At 48.1% G+C, this 26,261-nt stretch overlaps 4 protein-coding genes across 4 annotated transcripts; all 4 read left to right on the forward strand.

Moving 5' to 3' along the window:
- Window positions 1–9,529: 9,529 nt before the first annotated feature.
- Window positions 9,530–13,312, forward strand: LOC123446225 (cell division protein FtsZ homolog 2-2, chloroplastic-like). Its single transcript, XM_045122904.1, has 7 exons — window positions 9,530–10,373; window positions 10,633–10,932; window positions 11,517–11,607; window positions 12,031–12,155; window positions 12,444–12,536; window positions 12,716–12,781; window positions 12,861–13,312. The coding sequence occupies exons 1-7, from the start codon at window positions 9,753–9,755 to the stop codon at window positions 12,987–12,989; spliced, it is 1,425 nt and encodes a 474-aa protein (XP_044978839.1). The 5' UTR covers window positions 9,530–9,752; the 3' UTR covers window positions 12,990–13,312.
- Window positions 13,313–13,539: 227 nt separating this feature from the next.
- LOC123446236 lies at window positions 13,540–17,367 on the forward strand. Its single transcript, XM_045122914.1, has 5 exons — window positions 13,540–13,863; window positions 14,775–14,907; window positions 15,005–15,655; window positions 15,793–15,913; window positions 16,898–17,367. Exons 1-5 carry the CDS (start codon window positions 13,787–13,789, stop codon window positions 16,921–16,923), a joined length of 1,008 nt encoding a protein of 335 aa, XP_044978849.1. The 5' UTR covers window positions 13,540–13,786; the 3' UTR covers window positions 16,924–17,367.
- A 421-nt stretch (window positions 17,368–17,788) lies between these two features.
- LOC123446246 (ferredoxin, root R-B1-like) lies at window positions 17,789–19,415 on the forward strand. The gene is made up of 2 exons (XM_045122923.1): window positions 17,789–18,101; window positions 18,695–19,415. The coding sequence occupies exon 2, from the start codon at window positions 18,699–18,701 to the stop codon at window positions 19,152–19,154; it is 456 nt and encodes a 151-aa protein (XP_044978858.1). The 5' UTR covers window positions 17,789–18,101; window positions 18,695–18,698; the 3' UTR covers window positions 19,155–19,415.
- A 3,394-nt stretch (window positions 19,416–22,809) lies between these two features.
- On the forward strand, window positions 22,810–25,695 carry LOC123415381 (glucan endo-1,3-beta-glucosidase 14-like). The gene is made up of 3 exons (XM_045106732.1): window positions 22,810–23,032; window positions 24,126–25,180; window positions 25,487–25,695. Exons 1-3 carry the CDS (start codon window positions 22,936–22,938, stop codon window positions 25,574–25,576), a joined length of 1,242 nt encoding a protein of 413 aa, XP_044962667.1. The 5' UTR covers window positions 22,810–22,935; the 3' UTR covers window positions 25,577–25,695.
- Window positions 25,696–26,261: the final 566 nt, after the last annotated feature.

Consider the following 26,261-nt stretch of genomic DNA (forward strand, 5'->3'; position numbering starts at 1 on the left):
ATGAAAACCCCGTCGGGTGCCACTAATGCCCGAGGGTGATGATGAGTTGGTGATCACTTTTGGTGAAGTGATGCACCGGTGATTTTGGTGTGAGTATGGTTTCGGAAATGGATTAGATTTATGATGTGTCGACCGTCCCAACCTTACCCAGTACGACCACGATACCCCTTTATGGGACGGGGCTTTGTTGATTACTCTGGTCGGTACTAGAAAAGAGCCACGTTACTAGTGGCGGGAGTGATCGGTGTCACTCTCGTGATGGGGTCGTGCCAGGTAGGACGACTATGCCATTATTATGAGTTCCAGGCACACCGTTGGTCCCTGCATGGTTGTTACAGTCCAGAGTCAGTGTTCGTAAGACGTACAACATGTGGGTTGGGTACCAATCGAGTGGATCTCTTTGTCTAGTATCGTCAGGGGAAAGATGATGATCGGGTACTTACCTCGGGTATATGGGATATACCGCGAGTCGTGGATGACACGGAAGTATTCCGTTTCTCGTGGGTCCAGCGTACTACCTCTGCAGAGTGTAAACTATTCGAATAGCCGTGTCCACGGTCAAGGACAGTTGGGTGGTGCTTCTTAAACTACGTCCTAAGTTTCCGCATAAACCAAGTGTGTGTGTGTGTGGTGTTAAAAAGGTGTTGTTATGATAATCACAATAATATGCTCAAGTTCGATGACTTGGCATATAGGGTAAACCCGGATGGTTTAGCCCTCATTAATACGTTGAAGTTATGACAAGTCCGAGGACTTGGCATATAGGGTGAACCCGGTGTGTTCAACCCTTGACAGATATGTCAATATCTGTAACCTGTTCTTCAAAAGTAGTTCTTTAACTTGTTGCACATACTTGATCATACCACCGCAATGCATTCCACTAAAGATAACTGTTACTGTTATTCCTTATCATATACATGTCATGGGCTGTTTGCGAGTACATTCAAAGTACTCATTGGCTTGCCACTGGTTATGTTATTGACCAGACATGGAAGGACCGGAGTTTGGCGATGAGTACACCGTCGGAGACGGACCTACAATCTAGGATGCTTCCGAGTCAGAATGTCTGTCGGTGTAGGCTGGATGGCATGGGCACCGCTTAGCCCTTACGAGTTTCCGCTACTCGATGTATCCGTTTTATTTGGCTTTAGGCCTTGCTCTTGAACCCGACCTTCTGGTCATTTGATGTAATAATTTGGTACTTGGATGTAAGACTCTATTATTCAGTATGTGTGTTCAGTGAACATTGATCCTTGGGGTCACTGGGCACGGTGAACTCGACTTGCTAGTCGGGGTCCCCACAGAACTGGTATTAGAGCCATCCTGACTATAGGAAGCCTTAGATAGCATGGACGTTAGCCGAGAATGTTAGAACGCCAGCCTTGCACAAGATTTTGCACATACAACCTCCTGACTTCTCTCCTATGCCTTGTAGATGGCTGCCGTACCTGAGACGCTTCTGGAGACCGGCTTTCCACTACTTCTGGTGGATTGTCTCGAGAAGTGCCACATACGACGCACGCCCATCTTCCTCTACCACGAGCACTGGGTCAACGCCGACACCAAGGAATATCACGTGGATGTGATAGTGAAGGCTAATGACTCCCCGTCTAGTTGGTTCTTCGAAGGACCACAGATGGGGAGAGCTGATGTTGGCAGTGGAGACGGCTGCACGAGCTGATGTTTTATTTGGCTTTAGGCCTTGCTCTTGAACCCGACCTTCTGGTCATTTGATGTAATAATTTGGTACTTGGATGTAAGACTCTATTATTTAGTATCTGTGTTCAGTGAACATTGATCCTTGGGGTCACTGGGCACGGCGAACTCGACTTGCTAGTCGGGGTCCCCACATCACTACTGCAACAGAAACAAATTAAAATGGAACAAATGTTACATACTGCTGCAATAAGGAAACATGTTTCACTACAACTAAAGAGAAAATTATATTTAGGATTCAAATGGAACCTAGAGAGATCACTAGCTATATGCAATTTTCATGACTATGACATATCATATTGCTATCCAATGGAACCTAGAGAGATCACTAGCTATATGCAATTTTCATAACCTTGGATCAAAGAACGCCGCATAAAATTGTATCACTACAACTATGATTTCAATGGAACATATTGAACCAATCAGATTTTTTAGATTGTGGAAAACTATTCCAATCAGATTGTGTTCCCTTCATCTAATCAAAATTGTTTCACTACAACTATTTGAAGCGAACCAACTATGATTCCAATGGAACATATTAAACACTAGTTGATCTAATAAGATTTTTTAGATTATGGAACACTATTCCAATCAGATTGTGTTCCCCTTCAACTAATCAAAATTGTTTCACTACAACTATTTGAAGGGAACCAACTATGATTGAAACAAATAAACTTACAATGTCATTACCTTGGATCAAAGAAAGCCTCAAAACTTACCTCGCACATTGGAAGATCAAGACATGGTGTTTGAAACATAGTTGGATGATGGTAACACCGTGTTGATCAGCCGTGTACTCCAGATCAAGCCCCAAGAACTTCTCATGATCCACTGCGCCGTCAAGCCATTCCTTCAACTGCCTAAGAAAATGCGACACCTCCCTGCTCTCGTTCGTGTACACGACATCGAGCTTGGTCTTGCCATGTGCGAGCACCTCTCCAAAGCGGGTTGGCATGGTGGAAGAAGAGAAGGGAAGAAGAGAGGGGAAGAACAGAGCAAGAGCGGGAGAGGAAGAAGAACAGAGAAATGGCGACGCGAAAGAGACTCTGCTTCGGTTGTGGTTTTCGGCAGCGGGATGCAAACCGTTTGGGCCTTTAGTCCCGGGTTGAGCCACCAACCGGGACTAAAGAGGGATACCAACGGTTGCCACCACTACGGCAGGCCACGTGTCAGACCTTTAGTCCTGGGTTGAGCCACCAACAAGGACTAAAGGGGGATACGAATGGTTGCCACCACCGCGGAACACCACGTGTCAGTCGCTGGATCTTTAGTCCCGGTTTTTGGCGAGAACCGGGGCTAATGCATCGAACTGAACTGGGGCTATTGCCCCGCTAGGGCCTGGCAACTCGAACCGGGACCAATGCCTGGCATTGGTCCCGGTTTTAGTTTGAACCGGGGCTAATATGGTTTTGGGCTTCGACCGAAAGACCCATTTTCTACTAGTGCAACAACACCACGAAGCTTCACCATAATGGACTATGGCTCCGAGATGACCTGAAATGCTCGAGGCAATCTCCACAACCTAATTGGAGACCATGACGCTTGCTTGGAGCTTTACACCACAATGATTGAGCTCTGAGGCACCACCAAGCTTCTAGGACGCCAAAGCACCCAAAAAGAACAAGCTCTAGGCTACCAAGCATCCAAGAGTAATAAGCTTCTCAACTTTCCACTTCCACGTGTCATCGTGGAGAACTAAAAACGATGCAACTAATGCAATGGCAAGAACACACGAAGTGATAAGTCCCTCACACTCAAATACTCCCACAACAACAAAAGATATGAAGGAATATGAAGAACAAGGAGCTCACAAAGAACTCCAAGATCAAAATCCAAGGATTTCCCTCACTCAAAGGAGAAAGTGATTGGTGAAAATGTGGATCTAGATCTTCTCTTTCTTCTCCCTCAAAAACCAGCAAGAATCATTGGAGGGATTGAGAGTTAGCAAGCTCGAAGAAGGTCAACAACGAGGGAAGAACACGAGCTCAAGTGATGAAAACCATTGGGGAAGAAGACCCCCTTAAATGGGTCTTTAGAAATCCAACCGTTATGTGCACAGGTCGTGCACAAGCTGTACTACCGCTTAAAAAGAGCAACGACTCCTCAGAAGCGAGAGAGGAGAAATAAGCGAAAGAGGGCCCGACAAGGGGTGGGGTGTGACAGCCCGAGACCGACGTTTCAGAAGATTCCCCCTTTATTTCCGTTTTCGTCGTGTGATTAGTTTTATTTGTTGCATCATCATTTAGTTTGCATCGTCGCATCATGCATGGCATCTTGCATCGTCTGTCGCGTGTGGTGTTTTGAGTGTGTGTGCTTCGAGTGCTCACCGAGTCTTAGTGCGATAGAAACTTCCCCTCTCTCCTCTTTTATTTGTTTTTGTGGTTTTGCTAAAGTTCAGTTTTAACCCCCGTCAAAATATTCGTCTTCTTTTAAAAGATCCTTTTATTAAATGTGGGGGCAACCCCTTGGGTTTTTCTTTTATTTCTCCTCTTGTTTTATTTTAAAACCGTCTCATTTTCTTTTCTCTTTTAAAGAGCTTTTATTTTATTCTTTAAATAAAAGAGGTTTCTTTTATTCTTTAAAAAAAAGGGTTTTATTTTAATTCTTAAAAAGGTTTCATTTTTATTTGTTTAAAAATGCCCAAGCTATTTTATAGTTGGGGTATATATTTTTCAAAGGAGCCCAAAGACATTTATTTCTATTTTGTTTAATCTTTTCTCTTAGAGTGTGTGTTCTGTTTAAAAAACAAAATAGAGAGAGGAGGACCCGAGGCCAAGGCCCAGCCGGCCAAGGCCCAAGGCGTCCCCTCCCCTACCCTAGCGTCCCTCATCGTCCCGAGCCCCCGCTCCCCTCGTCCCTCGTCCCTCGCGCCGTCTCTCCCTCTCGCGCAGCGCGTTCCCCCGATCCCCTCTTCCCCGTCGCGCTCAGCCCCTCCTGCCGCCGCCTCCTCCTCCCCGCGTGCTGCTCCGCCACCACACTGCCCCCTGCGCCCGCGCAGTCGCCGGCCTCCCCGCGTGCCGCGCCCGCCTCGCCGCCTCCACGCGTCTTCCACGCGCCGCCCTCGACCCAGGTGCCCGAGCCTTCCCCCGCCAGTGCCCTGCCGCGCCGCCCACCAGCCATCGTCTCCCGCGCCTCCCACGCCCCGCCATGGCCTTGCCGCGGCCTCCCTTCGTCCCTCGCCCTGACCTCCCTCGGCCTCGCCTGCAGCAGCCCCGTCGGCCGCCGTCCTACCGTCGTCGCCCTGGCCGAGGCCCTCCGCCGGCGCCGCCCCGCCGTGGCGTCTTCCGCGCGCCGCCCAGCCCGCCACGGGGATGCTGCTGCTGCCGTTTTTTTTGCCTTGCCGCTGTGCTACTTGTGCCGGTGCTAGCCGTTGCTGTGCTGCCCGTTGCTGGTTTCTTGTTGGCCGATGCTTGCTAGTGCTTGTTGTGCATGCTGCATGTCCCTGTTGTTGCCGAGTACTATGCTGGTGCCGCCGCCGTCTGTAGTTGCTGCTCGCCCCGCCGTGGCCGATGCTTTGCTGCTGCGAGCAATAGTTGTTTCTGTCGAAGTACTGTAGCCTGCTGCCGTTGTTGCTCCGTGTTGCCGCATGCCGTTGCTGTTGCGTGATGCTAGGTCGTTGCTGTTGCTGTCGCTGGTTGTAGCCATTAGCTGTTAGCTGCTATTGCTAGTAGGTAGCCGCTGCTGTAGGTTGCTGCTGCTAGGTGCATTTCGCTGCTGCTTGCTAATGCTGTATTTTGCTGCTAGCTGTAGCTAACCTGGCCAATGCATGTTGTTGCTGTTTGTGCTTTGCTATGTTATGCTTGCTTGCGTGTTGCTGTAGTTAGTTGCTGCTGCTAGGCTAGGTTGCTAGCTGCTGTGCCGAGTGTTGCTGCTAGTGCTAGATGCTGTAGTTTTCTCCGTCGCCGAATTTTGTAGTACCCTCCCCGCCATCGTGGGTCGTCGACAAGATCGCGTGTACAACTACGTCCTCGACGACCCCGAAACGTGTTCGACTACCGTCGCCGAAGAACCGTCTACCGACGCAAGCGAACGACTACCGTCGACGAGACCCGAGTACCTCGACGACCACGACTTCCACGACGACCGTTGTTCTCCTTCACCGAACCAAACCCCTCTGATATGCACGCTTCGAAGGTATACTGATGAGACGTGTCGTGTACCGAACGCATATGATGTATGAGATGAATGTATGTTTGCGTCGTATGTTGCCCGTTGCACGTGTACCTTTTTCGTTGAGCCTCGACACATGGGAACCCGGTAGCAGGATCACCCCATCTTTATTTAGCATTCCTGCACACGCTCCCTATTCGTTGGCACGATATCTCGACGAGTTATCGGGATAGGAACGTTGTCGTGGCATCGTTTCCGTTTTGCCGCCATGGTTCCCTCTCGCTCGCCGTGGCGACACTTGTTTATTTCTCTCCTTCCCCGTGTTGTTGTGACTTGCATGCATGACGCATTCATGGCATGATATATGTGTTGCATGTTTCTTGTGGCGTAGCTCTGATCTATGCTCCGCGAGTTAACCGTCTAGGATGCCATGTAGAATCACCGCTTCACCCCTTGCCATGTTAAACAACAATTTAATCTTGCCGGTAAATTAACGGGAGTGAACTAATAATTAAACGTGGAGTTTCGTCGATATGCAACTCGTTGCATATCGAGCTTCACTTAATGTGTAGTGTTTGCGTGAGGTGAATTACCATGCCCTCCCTTGCATCATTGATCTGATCATGCATCATATTAAGTTTGCATCATGTTGTGCATCGTGTGATGAATATCTGTGTTGATGTTTGTTTCCGGTTTGCTCTGTCTCGATAGAGTTCCGCAAGCGTGTTAGAATGTGAGGATCCGTTCGACTACATCGGTTCGTCTGCTTCACAGGGTCATTCTTCTTCCAAGCGGGATCTCAAGCAAGATGACCATTTCCCCAGACACCATTACTATCATTGCCATGCTAGTTTTATCGCTTCTATTGATTATGTCTCGTTGCCTACCACACGTTAAATATCAGCCTCTCAACAATGCCATGATTACCTTCAACCTGTTCGACCTAGCAAACCACTGATTGGCTATGTTACCGCTTGCTTAACCCTGTTGTTAGCGTTGCTAGTTGCAGGTGCAGATGCTTCCATGTAATAACATGGGTTCTTTGTTATATCACCATATTAAATGCTATTTAATTTAATGCACCTATATACTTGGTAAAAGGTGGAAGGCTCGGCCTTTTCTAGCCTGGTGTTTTGTTCCACCTTTGCCCCCTTAGTTTCGGCTACCGGTGTTATGTTCCATAAATGAGCGCTCCTAACACGATCGGGGTTGTTATGGGGACCCCCTTGATAATTCGTTTTAGATTAAAGCTGGTCTGGCAAGGCCCAACATTGGTACTACATTTGCCCAACATAATAACTTTGTTAATACTGAACGCATAGGGCGCATGAACCCGAGGAGTAAATTTACATAATACAGGGGGGCCAGTGCTGATGGTGCTGGTCCAACACTAGAGCCGTTTGCGGGGCCAACCCGAGTTAACTCGGGAGATTTCTATCAGGCCACCGTATGCTGTGCTTATCTGTCGTGTCCCAAGAACGAGATATGCGGCTCCTATCGGGATCGTCGACACGTCGGGCGGCCTTGCTGGATTAGTTTTACCTTTGACGAGATATCTTGTGCATCGGGATTCCGGTGAAGCTTTGGGTAAACTCAGAGTTGAGGTTTTCCACTAGGGAACCCGACGAGATCGCGAGCTTCGTGATTGAGGATTTCTATACGGCTTGTGGTAATTTGTGATGGACTAGTTGGAGCACCCCTGCAGGGTTAAATCTTTTCGGAAAGCCGTGCTCGCGGTTATGTGGCAACGTGGAAACTTTGTTTAACACTGGTTCTAAATAACTTGAAGTTAATTTAATTAAAACTTGCCAACTGTGTGTGTAACCGTGTCTGTCTCTTTCGTGAGTTCCTTCTCCGATCGAGGACATGGTGGGGTTATGTCTGACGTAGGTAGGTGTTCAGGATCATTCGTTTGATCATGAGTAGTTCACGTCCGTTATGCGTAGATCTTCCCTCTCTTATTTTCTTGTACTCGTAAGTTAGCCACCATACATATGTGCTTAGCCGCTGCTGCAACCTCACCACTTAGCCTTACCTCACCCATTAAGCTTTGCTAGTCTTGATACCTTTGGAAATGAGATTGCTGAGTCCCTTGTGGCTCACAGATTACTACAACACCAGTTGCAGGTACAGGTAAAGGTTGTTTGACGCGAGCGCGTTGATTGTTCATTTGGAGTTGCTTCTTCTTCTTCTTCTTCTTCTTCTTCTTCGTCGTCGTCGTCGTCGATCTAGGATGGGTTCCAGGGCGGCATCCTGGGATAGCAAGGATGGACGTCGTTCTTATTTTCTCGTTTGTTTTCGTCCGTAGTCAGACCCTGCTCTTACTCTTGATGTATATGTAATGTACTGGTGTGACTCTGATGTAGCTTGTGGCGGGTGTAAGCCAATTCTATTATATATCTCTTCTTTTCATTACATGTACTTGTAACGATATCCATTTTTGCGACACGACGAGATGCGCTTTTATCCCTGACGAGGCCCCCGTGCCAAATTGAGGATATGGTCGCATCTTTGGCGTGACATGGGAGGAGTACCGCCGGAGCGGTACTTCCGCTTAAAACAAGCAACGACGTCTAAGAGCATCTCTAGTAGAGCCCTCAAACCCTTAAAAATAACCGCTTTTTTACAGTTTTCATCGGAAAAACGGCGTAGACTAGAACCCCTAAACCCTTAAACCCGTAAAAAAATTTAGAGGTCCAACCATCAAACCCCTTTCCAGCCTGTAGAAGTGAGGGTTGGGAGGGAAAACTGCCCCCAACCCGCACTCCACTTCCCACCTCGCGCGGGAGGCAGTTGGTTCCCCGCGCGCGCGAGGAAGTCGCCTCGGCCGCCGCCGCCCCGCCTCCCCCCGTGCTCCGGCCGCCGCCCCGCGCTCCCTCCGCGCCCCAGCCGTCACCCCACCGCCCCTCCGCGCCTCGGCCGCCGCCCTCCTTCGGCCGCCGCCCACCGTGCTCCGGCCGCCGCCCACCACGCTCCGGCCGCCGCCCCCGCGCCCCGGCCGCCGCCCCTCCGCGCCCCTCCGCCCTCCGCATCTCGGTCGCCGCCCACCGCACTTCGGCCGCCGCCCCGCCGGCCCACCGCGCCCCGGCCGCCGGCCCGCCTCCCGGGAATATTCTGTTATAAGGGTTTGGTTTGAGGGTTCTAGTCTTTGCCCCTGTTTTTCAATCCTTAAAAGTGTCAAAAATGGGCAATTCTCAACCCTTAAAACTGGTTTTAGATTTAAGTGTTTGAGGGTTCTACTAGAGATGCTCTAAGATGCCAGAAAGGAAAAATAAGCGAAAGAGAGGCCGACACGGGAGGGCGGTAGTACTGGTACTACCGCTCTACCCTTAGCGGTACTTCTGCTTGAGAGAGAAAACCTATCCTCGCACTAAAATTGTCATAACTTTCGCATACGAACTCCGAATTAAACAAACTCAAGCTTGTTGGATAGCACACGACAAGTATCGAGAGATTTCTTCACTCACGTGTGCAAGTCCTTGTGAATAATGCATCGACACATTTTTGTTGTTGTTGACATTTGGATTTGCTGCTGTAGTGGTACCCATCTTCACGGACTCGGTAATCATGTTTTTTTTTTTTTGGGTTTTCCTATAAAAAGATTTTTACCTTATTTGGATTGATTCAAAGTCATTAAATCTAGACTCTCCGTCTACCCAGCAAGCGAATCCGAGCCATCAAAATACATCCCCCGCAGCCACCATTTGCTTTTGCCGAAAACAAGAAAGGGTTTTCCGCCCCCACCACCATCACCTTTGCTCCTCTGACCTACCCAAAGCCGCCGGCCAACCCAAAGGCAACCCGTGCCCTAGAGCTGCCGGCCGGCCGCCGCATACCCGCGTCGTCTCCATCGCCGTCTCCGCTCCACCTCACCGCCTCCCCGCCGTCTCTACCCCGTTCGCAATATCGGGCATCGGTCCTGAGGTATGAGCTTCTCCACAGGCTTGGGGTGCGCCGGCGCACACCCGGCACGCCATCTTGATCCGCCGCCGGCCGGGAAGACATTTCGTGGTGTCTGCGCGACGCATTTCCTGAGAAAGAGGCGGTTCGCCGGTTGCCCTGGTCGATTCGAGTGCTCCGCAAACTCGCGCCAATCTGGGCCCCGGCGCACCACCAAGGACACCATGTACGACCTCCACCCCGAGATCTCGATGCTCTACGGAGAGGATAATGGCGCAATCGCTGCCCCCAGCAAGGAGCAGGGTCTCGGGAAAGCAATTGAGACCTTACCGCTAGCAGACGCTTCCATCGCGTACCGCTACAATGAGCCCCGGATTAAAGTCATTGGGGTTGGAGGTGCCGGCTCCAATGCCGTGAACAGGATGATTGAGAGTTCCATGAAGGGGGTGGAGTTCTGGATCGTGAACACTGATTTCCAGGCTATGAGGATGTCACCCATTGACCCGGCAAATAGGCTGCCGATTGGCCAGGAACTGACACGAGGTCTTGGTGCTGGTGGGAACCCAGAAATTGGCATGAATGCAGCCAAGGAAAGCCAGGAGCTGGTAGAAAGGGCAGTGTCTGGAGCTGATATGGTTTTTGTCACGGTACGTCCAGCTGCTCGTGCAAATCGTGCTTTTGCTGTTGCTTAATTGATGTATTAGTCGTGAATTGCAACACCTTGTTTGGCATCTAATATAGAGATTTTAGAACTCAATTGACAGTAACGATATTCTAGATAGACATGTTTAGTTGGAGTACATATTCATTTACCCAAATATAATCATTTATGTGCTTTGACTGAAAGGGATATGATAATTGATATGCTCTATTGGTCACCTTTGAACCTTCAAATTCATTTTACAGGCTGGAATGGGAGGTGGAACAGGTACTGGTGGGGCGCCCGTTATAGCAGGGATCGCAAAGTCTATGGGTATTTTAACTGTCGGAATTGTGACGACTCCGTTTTCATTTGAGGGAAGAAGGCGAGCACTCCAGGCACAAGAAGGAATTGCGGCCCTGAGAAGCAATGTTGATACACTGATTGTAATCCCAAATGATAAGTTACTGACTGCTGTTTCTCCAAATACTCCTGTGACAGAAGCCTTTAATTTGGCAGATGATATTCTCCGGCAAGGTGTCCGTGGAATCTCAGATATCATCACTGTAAGATAATATGCTACTATGCTATACCCCATGTTAGCTATTTTACATTTCTCGAGTATGATTTCAAAGAAGCGGCATGTGTGATGTCTTAAGAAAACAAAGTTTGGTTTACAGTTTACACACTCGTGTAACTATGGATTAACAATCTCCCTTGACCATTTCCTTGTTCAGCATTTTTTTAATGTTAGCATCACCTTTACAGTACGCAGCGGGTTTAAATTATTATTATTTTGTCTCTGGTTCCTAGTTCTTTCCTGATCCAACATTATATACACATCTTTGGAATATCCAAACTACATCATTGTATCTTAATTTTGACCATTATCTATACCCAGTAGCTGCAACAGGATAAAAGTAGAATGCCATTGTTGATTATTGCACTTCGTCCCTCCATTGTTTCTAGCTGTTATCTTTACACAACATCACAACCTGTCTTCTTCTTGTGCCATTTGCAATGCTAAGTCATGAGTCCGAAAGTCCATATATCTTTAGCCTATGTTTTTGTCAACATATTCAGTCTGACTAGAGTTTCCTGATATATGCAGCTAAACATGTGATTTGCTGCTACCCTTTTTTGCTTGCAGGTGCCAGGTTTAGTCAATGTTGACTTTGCTGATGTACGATCAGTTATGTCAGATGCAGGTTCATCCTTGATGGGGATTGGAACAGCAACAGGTTAAATTTCAGGGAACCTTATTTGTTCAACATCAAATGCTGCATGCACATGTATACTGCCTTGCATTCATATAGAGTTAATGCTTGTTGTGAGACTCCTAAGGATATTGTGCTAATAATATAAGTGAATGTAATTAACTACTTCATTTTCTCCACAAGTTTCACTATTACTTGTACAGCAGTAAATATATACTCCCTCCATTCCATGATATAAGAACGTTTTTTACACTACACTGGTGTCGAAAACGTTCTTATATTATGGGACGGAGGGAGTGTTTGTTAGTTTGTGTGGCTTTATGCAGTTATATTGACTCCTAATCGTGCTAAGATTGCATTTCTGGACATCAGAGCATGCCCACAGCCACACCAACAACCGCTTACCCTCTCCCTTTTGTCCCGCTGTTTCTGTTGGCCTATCTGCAGGTAAGACACGAGCAAGAGATGCTGCACTCAATGCCATACAGTCTCCTCTACTTGATATTGGTATTGAAAGAGCAACAGGAATTGTGTGGAATATCACTGGAGGGAGCGACCTAACATTGACAGAGGTATCATATACACAATCTCTGTTAGACAGAACAGCTATGCATTCATTCTAGTTTATATCGTGACCAACATAACAAGCTAAGCAAATCTATTTGTTTTAAAATGGATACCTTTGGCAGCTAAGTTAATGTAGAAGGCCTCATTTTTAAATCAGGCCTCATTCCAATGCAACTATTAACTTGCACCGAGATCGCTAACACGGAAGAACGTCACTAAAATTTTGAATTTGCCTAAAAAAGCTATTTCTAAATTATGTTTGGCCTGAACCCCGCTGGTCATCCTTTTTGTAGGTGAATGCAGCAGCTGAAGTGATATATGATCTCGTCGATCCTGGGGCAAATCTAATATTTGGCTCTGTCATAGACCCGTCATATACTGGCCAGGTAAGTAATCAACGCACGTCATGACAGTGTCCTCGTCCAGATAGGGATATATAAAAACCGCAATTACTTTTAACCTAGTAAATCCATATTTTATAATTTGTTTTAAAACCGTTAAAACCCACCCTGGTAAATGCATGGCGTCGCATGTGCTAACAAGACGGTACCACCCGTTCGTTCAGGTGAGCATTACTTTGATTGCAACTGGATTCAAGCGCCAGGAGGAAAGCGAAGGCCGGCCCGCGCAGGTACACCCTCTTGCGTCCCATCGACCACTTTCTGCTCACTTGGGAGGCCGGTGTTCTAATGTGAATCCTGGATGGTCAGGCTGGAGGCGACGGCAACCGCGGCCGCGGCGGCTCCCGGTTCTCTTCGCCCTCCCAGGACGAAGGCCCGAAGCTGCAGATTCCCGAGTTCCTGCAGCGGAAAGGGCGTTCAGGGTTTTCCAGAGGCTAGAGCATTTTTTTCTTTTCTTTTCTTTTCCCCAGCGTCATGAGCTTCTCAGTTCTCGTAGCGGTAGACTCGTAGTTACCATGTCTTTCTTCTTTGCTTCCTCTGGTTGCAAGCTTTAGGCGATATAGACTTGTAGACCGTGTGTGTGATAGCATTAGAGTGCGTATGAAACGCGTATCGTATCAGCGTGTAACCATTCATGGCGGTCTCTTGTCAGCCGTCAGATGGCTCTGTTCGGAGCTTGCTTGTTCCTGGATGGCTGGATTACATCGAGGCCATGATCTCGTATATCGTGTTCAAATAAGATGAGGTGAAGAATTCAGCTACTCGTACTACATGCAGCGATCTCTTGCCATTTTCTCTTGCGTTGTCACGACCAGCAAGTGCGTGCCTGAATCGTGAATCACATGGAAGGTGGTGGAGGCAGCTCAGTCTCCTATTTTAATCCGCAACTGACGCGCACGCAACACGCGCAACTCATTGGCCGCGTGCCGTGCCGATCCTCAAGGAGTAATTTTGTGCTACCACGGGCGCTCGTCTGCAAAGCAGCCACCCAGGCGCACAGGCAGGCAGGCAGGCACCCACAGAGCAAATAGACGGCGCACGAAAGTGGAAAAGGGAAGGGGGGAAGCAGGAGGAGGGACGAGGAACGCAACAGAAAACCACTCCTCCAGAACCAGAAATCCACCAACCAACCGGAGAATCCCTCCCCCCCGTCCGCGCTCCAGCGCCTCTGCGTGCTCCTCCCCCGCTCCCGCGGATTCGAATCTGCTCGCGGCGGGCCGGATCCCGCTCGCTCCATGGCGGAGGGCTTCGGGCGCTGGGAGTCGGATCCGCTCTTCCCCGCGGCCGAGTGCGTGCAGGACTCCGCCGACAGGTTCGCCTTGTTCCCTTCGCCTCCTTCCTTGATCCGCTCGCCTGCCGGCGGAATTCCGCCGGTCGCCTGTCTCGCCGTATATCGCTGCCGCATTGTGGGGGAATTCGGTGCGGGTTCTGAGTTGGGGAGCTCGGGGATCTCTCGGCCCGGCCCCGTGTTTTCGGTGAATCCCCAAAGTATCATGGCTGACTTCGACCAGAAATTATTGGCAGGTTTCCGTAGCTTACTCATTGAGTTAGATGCACATACAGGCCACGGTAGTATCGTTGCTGTCAAATTAGGTTCTGGTGCGCGCCTTTTGTTCGAATCATATAGCTTGCCTTATAACAGAAAGCTAATTAAAGAGCTATGCTAATGTGGTACAGTACAAGCTATTCATCACTCATCACCATGTGCCTCCACGTTTACAGAGGCTGAGTAACGTTTTCTACTCCATATGCTTGTTGTATCCTGCAATTACTGTGTATCACACCGACCTAAAGAAACTAATAGTTACGGTTTTCTTGTTATTCTCCCAACCAACACGGTTTTCCTATGGACTGTTAAAAGATAATCTCTGCATTCCATGGATGCTAGCGCCTGACCAGCTGGCAATCCTACAATTAAGAAAACGCCATGCTCATATATGCCCTTCTCTTGTTAGAAAAAAGTTATAGCAAGGATATAGGCACACAAAATGCATCATGCTTTGACCCAGTCATCATACCTGAAACTATTATGTTTCCTCGTAAAGAGGTACTTATATTTTTTAATGTCGCCTAAAAATTATGTAGTATGCAATCACATACAGTATTAAGAGTACCTCCGGTGTCCTAGAGGTTATGAAAGATCTTTCGCAAATACTGGAAGGAATGCGTGTTATGTAGTTTTCTGACTATACTCGTTGGATTTAATTTTGGGTTGTTGTACAGGATGGAGGGTGTTTACCGCTTGCTTTTGCATGAAAAGAAAGTTATACAAGATGATGCTTCAGATGCGAAACTTCATGCACCGATACAGTATGAGAGAGATGTGACTACTGCTCTCGGAACTACCAAGTGGCAGGTTCAAACAATCGAGCTTTCCATATTTGACCATAATAGTCCATGTTTCTGAGTTACCTGCATTTCTAATAAAACTTCTATTCTCCTAACTCTGGCAGTTAGAGCAATTTGAGAGGGAGGTGAATGCAGCTGCATTCGCTGACAAGTCAACTTCAAGGGAAAATGCAATCTTAAAATTTAGGCAATTCATTAGAGCTATAGCTGAGCAAATTTCTGAGGTGGAAGAAAGCTTGAAGACTCTTAGGACAGATTTCAGTAGAACTCCAAAATCTCCATACTCCTCAAGTGAACAGGATGGAGATGGGCTGGCATCTTTCCTTTCTGGTGGCAACACACATAGTCATGCATACTACTCCACTGATACAGATGAAATTACTGAACTTAAGATCGACAGTCCGCCTATGGTGAATGGTTATCATTCTGCCCAAGAACATACGACACATGAACTCAGATATTCAGGAAATGATTTGGAAGGAGCATCCAAATTGCAATGTTCACGTGGAGAAAGTGCATCCGAAGGAGATCATAATGGTAGCACTTTGTATAGTTTGGATGCTGGTGATTCGCTAGGTACGAGCCACCGTTACAAGAACAAACTGAGCAGTCAGTACCGTGGTTTTATGAGAAACTTATGGTTTACAAATAGAGACCATGAGAGCTTTACAAAGAGGAGGAAAGATGGAGAAGTAGTTGATGGCTTGAGAAATGGCAATATATTACCTCCCTTCAACCTGCGTACATCAGGAAGGGTATGCTATTATCCACTATATTTTCTGTTTGTTTACATATTACAATCCAGGCATCGTTTTAGGTTGTTAGTTCTTGTATATAATCTTTCTGTATGTTAATTTTCCCTGCAATGACCTTCTGTTGTTGCTCCTTGCAGACTATCTATTGCTGGCCTGAACTTATCAAGAGAACATTAAGTAGATCTGAATATTCTACACGCTACAGTCACCCTCAACTTTTTGTAGCAACATCATTACTAGTTGCACTTGCTGTCCTTGGTGAGTAATTTTGTGCATGCTGCTATGTTTCGTCTCTCTTTTTAAGCATTCAGATAAATCGCCCATATCCCGTAGTAACAAACAGATATGTGATTCATGTAAGCACACTATATTTGCAGCTGTGATATCAAAGACTTGAGTAGGAATGGAGCACTTAAAAATTTAGTTTGTGTATTCTTCTTGTATTAGCATCTATGTTCCATCACAAATACTAGCTAGTGTTAATCTGCACACCTGAACTGGAAGTGAAAACACCACTGTTGTATACTCTTTAATATTCCCTCCGTCCGGGATTATTTGTCGCAAAAATGGATAAAAGTAAATGTATCTAGAACTAAAATACGTCTAGATACATCCATTCCTATGACAAGTATTTCCGGACGGAGGGAATATTAAATATCATAAACAATCACTTTTTTTTTACCATTGCATTATGTCAATTAAGACGACACGGAAGATAAGCTGCACTATATGTGAACTAAAAAAAATCTACCATGGACATTAGCACCGAGGGTCTTTCTTAATAGAAGTGAGGCACCCTGCGAAGTCTGCTCCACGAACATGAGTGGACGAGCGCACAGACTCGCGCTCTTGCTCTATATGAATCAAGGCAATAGAAAAGATTGGCTCAAAGCATCCATGATGACGACAATGTTCTTTTGTAGGCAACATTGTTGCTCACAGACTCTTGATCGATCAAGTTTATTAATTTAACGTTCTTTTGTAGGCACTGTACACCTTTTGCTAGCGGTACTGTTCATGCATCTTATATCTTGGTTTGCATATTTACATAACCTAATGGGCAGCAGTCCTTTTCCTGCATCAAACCAAGCCACTCCCTCCGTTGCATATCAGTTGTCGTTCATTTATTATAAATTTATACTAAATCAGCGATAACTAATATGGAACGGAGGGATTAGTATTTTCCCATAAGATGATCATCTCTTGGCTTGTTCAGCTGATATGATTTCATCCATGTTGCAGGTTTGGTGGTTTTGCATGTCAAGTGAGATGAATGCGGCGTGTATCTAATTTTGGTCCCTGTGTGTTGTACCGGTCACTGCGCCCGGCCGTCGGAGTGCCCTTATGTATGTATGAGCCGCTTTGTTGCATCGCATCGCACCAGTCAGTCTGTGCGATGGAAGAAGGATCACTATGCTTTTGATCGCCACAGGAGGTTTGCCGACGTTTTTGCGCAGTTGGTAGCCATGGCCTGGCTCCTGGTCCTCGGTAGCTCGACCGGAGCACCAGACCAGAGGATGCTGCCTGTGATACCGATGCTCGTGCTGATTGTCATTGCCGGGGCCAAAAACCGACACGTCGACGTGATTGTGCTGTATTTCTTCACGATGTGGCCTAATCAACAGTTGCCAGATCGCTGAGACCAACAATTTGTACCGTAGACTTTTGGTTGATTGTGTCGACCCATGTTAATATAATATTTTCCCGCGAAACGAAAAGTCCACTTGGATGCAGCGGATTTGTCCTTCTAGCACACCGTCTCTACCTGGTGGTTATAAACAAAAAAGAAAAAAAAAATCTGTTATTCCTGTTGTGATGCATTTGACCCGTACCGTACCGGATGCATTGCACCTTTGCACTGAACGCAAGCATGATGCGCGGCACTCCGCTTCGCGTTTCTGCCGGATGCGATTTTGCGCCTCGTTTGGTTGGGGGTGCTTGTGTCGTAAAAAGGAAGCCCGTGGGTCCCCGGCGTCAGTCAGCGTGCCGGTGGCCGGTTCCGGCCCCTGGGCCGTGCCAAGGGGCGCGTCCCACGCCGAGGAAGAGCCGCCGCCTAATCTCAATCACTCAGAGCCTCCATCACGGCCGTAAACTAAACTCTGCTCGAGCCATGATCCCATCTCTCTCGACGGAAGAAGAGGGAAATTTGCTCCAGGTCGATGGCCTTTCGCCCAAGCAGCCAGCCGCGGCCCACCGCAAGGGAGGAAGGAAGAGGCGCGTGCCCCGGCGGCAGCCAGGGCCAGCGGGCAGTCAGAGCTCCTCTCGTCCCCTATTAATAAGACGCCGTGCGCGTGCTGGCCACCTCACCACCCACCCCCACACACCACCATCTCGCGATCCCAAAGTCCAACCGGCCGCCGCCTCCACCTTCCCCCGCGAGATCAGCGTACCCCGCAGCCGTCCCCTCCACTGCCCCCGCCCGTCTCGCCGAGAAGGCCCAGAGGAGGTACGCACCCGTCGATCCGCCACCCTCTCCGCTTCAACCCCGCGCCCCGCTCGGCCGCCGCCGTCGTTCGTGTTGCTTGCGGCCGTAGATCGCCGCCTTTGTTGTGACGTGCCCCCGGCTCCAGCGTCATGTCGCGGCGAGCCGGCGGCAGGCGAGCCCGTCTTGTCGCCGGATCTGTGCCTGGTCGACAGATTCCTCCTTCGGCCCGTAGGCCGTAGCACTCTACCCGTTGTGCATACCATGCTGAACTCTCAACTGTAGGGCCAGACCAAGCCTTTGTACAGTACAAGACACCCTTACAGTTGCGCTAGGTTATCAGGGGCCCTCTAGTTTGAACTGCTTTACGAAATTGGTGCGGTGATTTGGTGTTGGTCTACCAGACAATCGCACTGATACCGTACCGTGTACCCGTGGATGTTCCATGTGGGGAATGGGTCAATCTTGAGCTTTGCAGACAGTAGGAGCTGTGATCATATGCATGAGTACGAGATAATCGTAATTGTATAATTGTAGGACGGTGCAAAAAGTTGTGATGCTTTCAACTGTACTTCCATGGTTTATTTTGACTCATTTTGTGTTTTCTTCGGTATCAGCAAGATGTCAACCGCCACTGCTCCAGGAGTGTCCTTTGCTAAATCTGGGGCTGGTTCCCGGGCCATTGCTCCAGCGATCAGGACCCCTTCCTTCATCGGTTACTCGAAGCAAACGCCAAGCCTGCCAGGCCTAAGGATGTCAAACAAGTTCAGGGTGTCTGCGACTGCCGTGCACAAGGTGAAGCTCGTAGGCCCGGACGGGGAAGAGCACGAGTTTGAGGCCCCTGAAGACACCTACATTCTCGAGGCAGCTGAAACTGCCGGGGTGGAGCTGCCATTCTCTTGCCGCGCCGGATCGTGCTCCACTTGCGCGGGCAAGATGACCACCGGGGAGGTCGATCAGTCGGAGGGCTCCTTCCTCGATGAGAACCAGATGGGCGAGGGATACCTTCTGACCTGCATTTCATACCCCAAGGCGGATTGCGTCATTCACACCCACCAAGAGGAGGAACTCTACTAATGGCCTCACATAAGCTTCTGTGACACAATTGTTGAAGCTGCATGGTGGATTCGTTGTTCGGTTACCTTCTGTTATGTAGAGATGGCTAGGTGTCCTGGCGATCAGTCCGGTCTTTTGATGAGATCGTTCTATATGAGTTGTGAGCAATAATTGATGTAAAATGGTTTATCAGTTGAAACTGCGTTTGTTCAGGCTGCAGCAATTCGAACTACCATACACTGTTGGGAGTCTTGAGAAAACATGTTGTACTTGTGGGTCTAAGGATGGCAATTTTACCCACGGGTACGGATACCCGTGGGTATCGTACCTACATGGGCAGGGTATGGGCACACTTTTATGCCCATAGGTAGTACCCATACCCTACCTGTTAAATCATGGGTAGGGTACGAGTATAGCCTTGTACCCATGGGTATGCCCATACCCTACCCATTTGTGAAGTAATGTTAAGTAATGTTATGTTATCGTCAATTAATCATTAATTTATCACGTGACTCATCTACTCCTATTAACTTGTGAGTATGTTGTGATTTTTTAATTTTGCTCATGGTCATGTACTCATCTACCTCTTATCGAGCAAGATAATTCAAATTTGTGTCAAATATGCTATCAGTGAGTGTAAAATTGTGAACAACTTGTGTATTATTTGTTCTACCCGCTGGGTACCCAATGGGTACAGGTAATCGTCGGGTATGGGTACGGATAAAGTTTTATATCCGTAGGTATAGGTATGGATAGAATTTTATACCCATTAACTATACGGGTATGAGTATGGTATTGCTCTACCCTGCCCATACCCTACCCATTGCCATCCTTATGTGGGTCACTTCCTTTAGGAATTGTTTGGCCTCTCCTCTGTTTGCATACTGTTTTTGGTTACTTGAATGTGACGGAAGGAGTTCAGAAGTCTCAACTCTGGCCTTTTGTATTTTATACTCCCTCACGTTACTAAATATAAGTCTATTTAGATGTTTTATAAAAAGATTACATACAGATGTATATAAACATATTCTAGGGTGTAGATTCACTCATTTTGCTTTGTATGTAGTCTTTTAGTAAAATTTCTAAAAAAACTTATATTTAGAAACGGATGAAGCTAAATCGCTTGGTTCGTACAGCGGAAACCGCGAAACAATACACCGTAAGAAGGCAGCTTTTAAACTTTGATTGATACGAGTATTGTTTCCCCTCGCAGCAAAAGGAGAGGATATTGTCTTGTTAACCTGTCCTCTGGCCTCTGCATGTTGAGCTGTTCAGTTAACACGGTGATTCCGGCTAAGGCGGCTCTGTTCATGCTCTATCTTTCAGTTAACACTATTGTTGATTAGTGCCGTTTTCGACCTATAAATATTCAGACTGCATGTTGTATTAATTGAGTTGGATCTTCTTTCTTTTAAATTATCAACTTCTGGCAAGCTTCTTGTATGATGTTTGGTTGATTTGGTGCACGCATGTATGAATTTTATAGCAAGTTTGATGAGTGTGATGTTTGGTTGATTTGGTACAGAGGCTAATGTTAGAAGGTCTGGCTGTCTGGTTGATTTGATGCTGCAGCGTACACCTGCGATGGGAGGTTGCTGAGACTAACCGAACAAACTATGTTGTACAAGGATTAAAAGGGTTTTTTGGTAAGGGATTGGATGACATGGTGCAGATGACACAATCCCTGGGTGGGTTTAATCTCCTAGAGATTTGGTTCCTGTGAAACCGAACAAAGCCTAACTGAAACTATTCGGTAGAGGTTCCTTCCAGCAATCCAGCCGATATGTTTTTTCCTTTTGAAACTGGCAAAATATTTGCCTTTTTATTGATTAAGAGAGAAGGTTTAGAGTTCAAGGCCAAATTACAAAGTGTCACTCTTGCGCATAATGTTCCACAAATGCTTAAGCTCCCGCAAGGCTCCAAAACGAGCGCTCCTCTTTGATCTTGCTGACAAGCAGACCCACTGGAACGGCCGCAATGTATTGGGCAGTACAATCGGGTTTTGAAGAAACGATGATACAATCGATTTTTTAAAACTTAGAAACAAATCAAGCTTTGAATTTTCCTTTGTAAAACGAAGGAAGTTTCCTTTTACGGCGTTCTCGCTCAAAGGAAATCACGCGATTATTCCGGTTCTGAAGTTCCGCCACACGCAAGTGTGAACAACTATCGAATAAAGACAGCGAGGCCGGTCTGGCTCCAAAACTGCGGTCTCGATGAGATGACGACCAATCTATCTCTCCTCTCCTTCTCTTCTTGGGCCGTGAAGCTCCCTATACGATGTGACGTGCTGACGCGGAAGTTTCAATACTGTTCAGCGACCTTCACCGGCTCCAACAAGGCTGCAGCAGCTGCAACAAGCATGGTCGACGTGTGGCGCCTGCTTGTTTTCCTTCGCGAGAACTGTTCTTGCTTTCTCAATCCTCCCAGAGGTAATTATTCATGAACAGCACACAGGGCTCCGCGCTTTGGGGCTCGTTGAGCCATCCGGGAGCAGGAAACATAGATCAGGCATATAACTGGACGGCACTGCATACCATCACCAGCTACGGCCAAACGTTGATTTTCTGTAATTGTACACAGATGAAGCAAAATCTCCCGCGACAGAGAAATACATGAATAAATTCTAAATTGTTCACTAATTAGATATGTAGCTTGAAAACGGATCCATACATTGAGTTTTTGGTTATTTTCCATTGTGCACGCTTGTTTCATTAGTCGTCTCTACGCTACACCGGGTAAAGTATCAACCGTTGTTCAATGCGGTGTGTATGCGTTGAAACCGATAATTACAGAGGTTTTATTCAACATGAATGACAATATAATCTCCGGATCAGTTCACCGTCTCCTTCAACTTAAGACATAGTGTCGGCCTTATATGACTATAGGGTTGCGAACATGTTGATTTTTTATTTCGTTCTGTCAAATTGTTGATATTTGATTGTGTGCAACCTAGCTATGGGCATAGTTTAAAAAACCGAACCGGACATCGATCTGGAAAGGTTGTCGGTTCAGGTTTTTACCGGTCGGACCGTCATTTAACCGGTTCGATTGTCGGTTTTTTAAGCAAAAATAATAATAAATGTTATAGTGTGAAACAATGATCAAATAAAATTATTTTCATGTAATGGACAACAAAATAGCCTAGGTTATAGGGTTGTGGGTAGGCCCGCGTATTGCCCACACGACTTGTGATTGAATCCCACTTCTCCCAAATTCTATTAAAATATTTTCCTGGTTTTTCCGGCTAGTGATCCGGTTTTTACTGGTTTTCCAGAAAACCGGCCGGTTCGACCGATTTTCTTTGGTTCGATTGCAGAACGGTCTTATTAGCTTAAAAACCCGATGAGGCTGTTGGTTTCGGTTTTTTACAGCCCGACCGTCGGTCCGGTCCGGTTTTTTAAACTAGGGTTATGGGGGGCGTTGTTGGTCATGCTTTGTATTCATTTGCTCCGCCTTTTGTCAGAAAATACATAGGGTTTTTGCACTTGAAGAAAAAACCCAGACTTGGAGCATCGATCATGACTCGTGTGTGTTTGGAATTGCAAACGAGTGGTGGCCGTGAGGCCGTCTGGGTGTTTTGTTGGCCTATCACGATTTGCACTTTGGACGCTAGCTAGCACTTGCAGGATACGTCGCGTACGTGCGTAATCCGACCTGCCGCCCCGAGCGAGCCTGCTACCGGTCCCATATAAACGCGCAGGGAAACAGGGGGCGGCCGGAGGCCTTCTCTTCTCTTCTTCCCGCGTCGCTCCGAATTGAAGGAGGGAGCAGCAGACAGAGGAAGAGGAACGACGCGCCAATGGAGACGATGATGACCTGCGCCCGTCGCTTCTTCTTCTCCTTGGGCTCGTCTTCTTCCTCGCTCCTGCTCTGCCTCCTGCTCTCGCTCCTCTCAGGTAGCTATCCCCGTCCCTCGCTTCCCTTCCTTCCATCTTTCGAGCGTGATTAGCTGCATGTGATTGCATGCATGGCACCCACCTTCTGTTTTTTCATTTTGCAGCACGATTGCTCGAGTTAAATTTCTTTTCGTCCTTCCATTTGTGTTTCCTGTTTTTCATTTTTTTTTGTGTGTGTGTTTCCAGTTTTTGAACGTATTTGTTTTTGCCATGACCAGTTTTTGAACACTGGTGCGAGAGAGAAAAAAAAAAGCTTGCAAACGCGAGCATGGAGAAAACGAGACCGGTGACCCTGACGGGATCATGCAAACCAGCTGTCTCCGTATATTCCACTGCATTTCATTTTGTTAGCTAGCGGTTGTTCTTTTTTTCTCTTTATGTAAACGAGCGATTGTTCTTCTATGGGGTCGTTGTCCACACGGATCAGTTTAGCATATTTTCAGTCGGCTGTCCAACGTGTCCCTGACGGAGAAGACAACGAGTTTTCCGCATTGCCCAGCGAAAACAGTAAATGATCCACATCATCCCTGTGACCCTATTGAAATCATGCACATTTGATTTTGACACTCCGTTTGATATTTCTCATCAGGTTGCGTGTGCATCCCTATTCTTTTTGTGTATTTCTGATCGAGAATGATCTCCTAGCCGAAAGCATTACTACGAGCCAGTTTACATGACGTGGAGACTTATTTTGTTTCCTATAAAAAAATTCATCTTGTCATCAGTAGATATTTTGTTGCTATGATCGTTGACCTCGCAAGGTGAACCTCACATCATATAGTTAGTACGTAATGCAAACTCTTCAGTCAAATTTTATATAACCACCATTCAGAATAAAATTTATTTCAACGTCTTATACTCCATCGTTTCTATACTTTTGTCTTTCTAGAGATTTTACTACGTACTATATATAATGATGTATATAGACATAATTTAAAATGTAGATTCATTCGTTTTACTTCGTATGTAGTTTGTAGTTAAATCTTAAAAATGACAATTACTCTATTTAGAAACGAAGGGAGTACATCTAAAGCTGTGTACGTATCTGACCTTTCTCTTTTGGGGCGTGTCGCCGCAACTACGCTGACGGCAGCCAACAATGGCATTGTATCGGCGGCGACGGCGCCACTCAAGTTCGGCATCAACTACGGCCAGATAGCGGACAACCTCCCGCACCCAACCCAAGTATCCGACCTCCTTCGGTCGCTCAACGTGAACAGGGTGAAGCTCTACGACGCCGACCCGGCCGTCCTCACGGCCTTCGCCGGCACGGGCGTGGAGTTCATCGTCAGCAACGGCGACCTCCTCAACATGTCCGACGCCGGCAACGCCCGCGCCTGGGTGGCGCAGAACGTGCAGCCCTTCCTCCCGGACACGCGCATCACCTGCGTCATCATGGGCAACGAGGTGCTCTCTGGCACAGACACGGCCGCCATGCAGAGCCTCCTCCCCGCCATGCAGGCCGTGCACCAGGCGCTGGTGGACCTGGGCCTCGACGGCCAGGTCAAAGTGTCGACGTCCCAGTCCGTCAACGTGCTCGCCGGCAGCTACCCGCCGTCGGCCGGCGCGTTCCGGGAGGACCTCGTGGAGTACGTGAGGCCGCTGCTGGACTTCCATGCCAAGGTCGGCTCGCCGTTCCTGATCAACGCCTACCCGTTCTTCGCCTACAAGGCGAGCCCCGAGAGCGTGTCGCTCCCGTACGTGCTGTTCGAGCCCAACCCCGGCGCGCGCGACCCCGGCACCAACCTCACCTACGACAACATGCTCTACGCCCAGATCGACGCCGTGTACGCGGCCATGGAGGCCATGGGGCACACCGACGTCGCCGTGAGGATCTCTGAGACCGGGTGGCCGTCCGACGGGGACGCCGACGAGGTGGGCGCCACCGTGCAGAACGCCGCCATGTACAACGGGAACCTGATGAAGAGGGTCGCGGCGGGCCAGGGGACGCCGCTCAGGCCGGACGTGCCCGTGGACGTGCTCGTCTTCGCGCTCTTCAACGAGAACATGAAGTCCGGGCCGGCGTCCGAGAGGAACTACGGGCTGTTTTACCCCAACGGCACGTCGGTGTACGACCTCGGGTTCGACCGGACGTCGTTTGGCCCATCGCCGGCGACGTCAGAGTTCTCCTCTTCTTCCAAGCCGACGGTAAGAATGCATTCATCTTACTTACGTTTGAATGCAAATTTCACTAGCAAATCGGGACCAAAATTGTCCAAAAGAAACACTATATTTTCTCAGCTACATTCACTTGCAAATTGGGACCAAAACTGTTCCAAAAAGACACTATTTTCTCAGCTACATTGATCTCAAAAAGGAAAACTTTATACAAAACCTAACAAGGTGGAAAAACTGCACCCAAAGTACCTTGATCTGTCGAGAAGAACTGTACATCGCTGTGGCTCTGTCACTATTTCTAATCTCGCCATTCTTCTGCTCTGTTGGCTGTTGCAGATGTCTTTTCTGGCGGAGGTGGTTGTGCTACTTGCAGAGTATATATTGCACAGCAGTTGTGATTGTTTACTGACCGATAGTTCAGTTTAGCCAATATGCATGGCGCATGAGATCAGACGATACATTATTCTGTTACTGGGTAAGCTTGGCTTGATTCTTGGCCATATCATTATTTTATTTAGATGCTCTATATACTTCTTTTCTGAAGAGAAATCATTTCTTGTGTGAAAAATAATCGGCACACATCCCACACGACCAAAACAAAACAAAGGAGAAAGTTATGACATGGTTTAGTACAAAGAGAAATACTAAACTCCCTGACCCGGGAGGGGCGGTCGGTGGGTGCCGAGGGGGGTGGGGGTGGGGGTGGGGGGGGGGGGGTAAGAGGGCTAGGAGGAACGGACGCGGAGCGGCAGATGAGAGGTTGACGGGTGTTGAATGCGGGGAGTCAATGCAGGCGGCCATCCCATGCGTTGGCAGCGGGAGGTTCCCTCCAACAGCGACACAGGTGGGATGGGGAGCAGGTTCGGCGTCGGGCAATCCGGACGCAAACACGTGCACAGGCAGCGGGAGCAACGGGGGCAGCATGGACGAGGGAGGGATGGGACGACGACGTGCCAAAAGGCTACGTCGGCCCACACGCCTAGCCCTCGCAGTTAAGACAGGAGGGGCGGCAGGTGGGAGGGCCCGAGCAGCCAGGCGGGCATCGCCAATGGAGGCCTGGAGGACGAGCTTGACAGAGGCGTTGGACGGGACGCCGGCGGCGACCATTACC

This window comes from Hordeum vulgare, chromosome 1H (genome assembly GCF_904849725.1).
Source record: "Hordeum vulgare subsp. vulgare chromosome 1H, MorexV3_pseudomolecules_assembly, whole genome shotgun sequence".
In the NCBI taxonomy this organism is placed as follows: Eukaryota; Viridiplantae; Streptophyta; class Magnoliopsida; order Poales; family Poaceae; genus Hordeum; species Hordeum vulgare.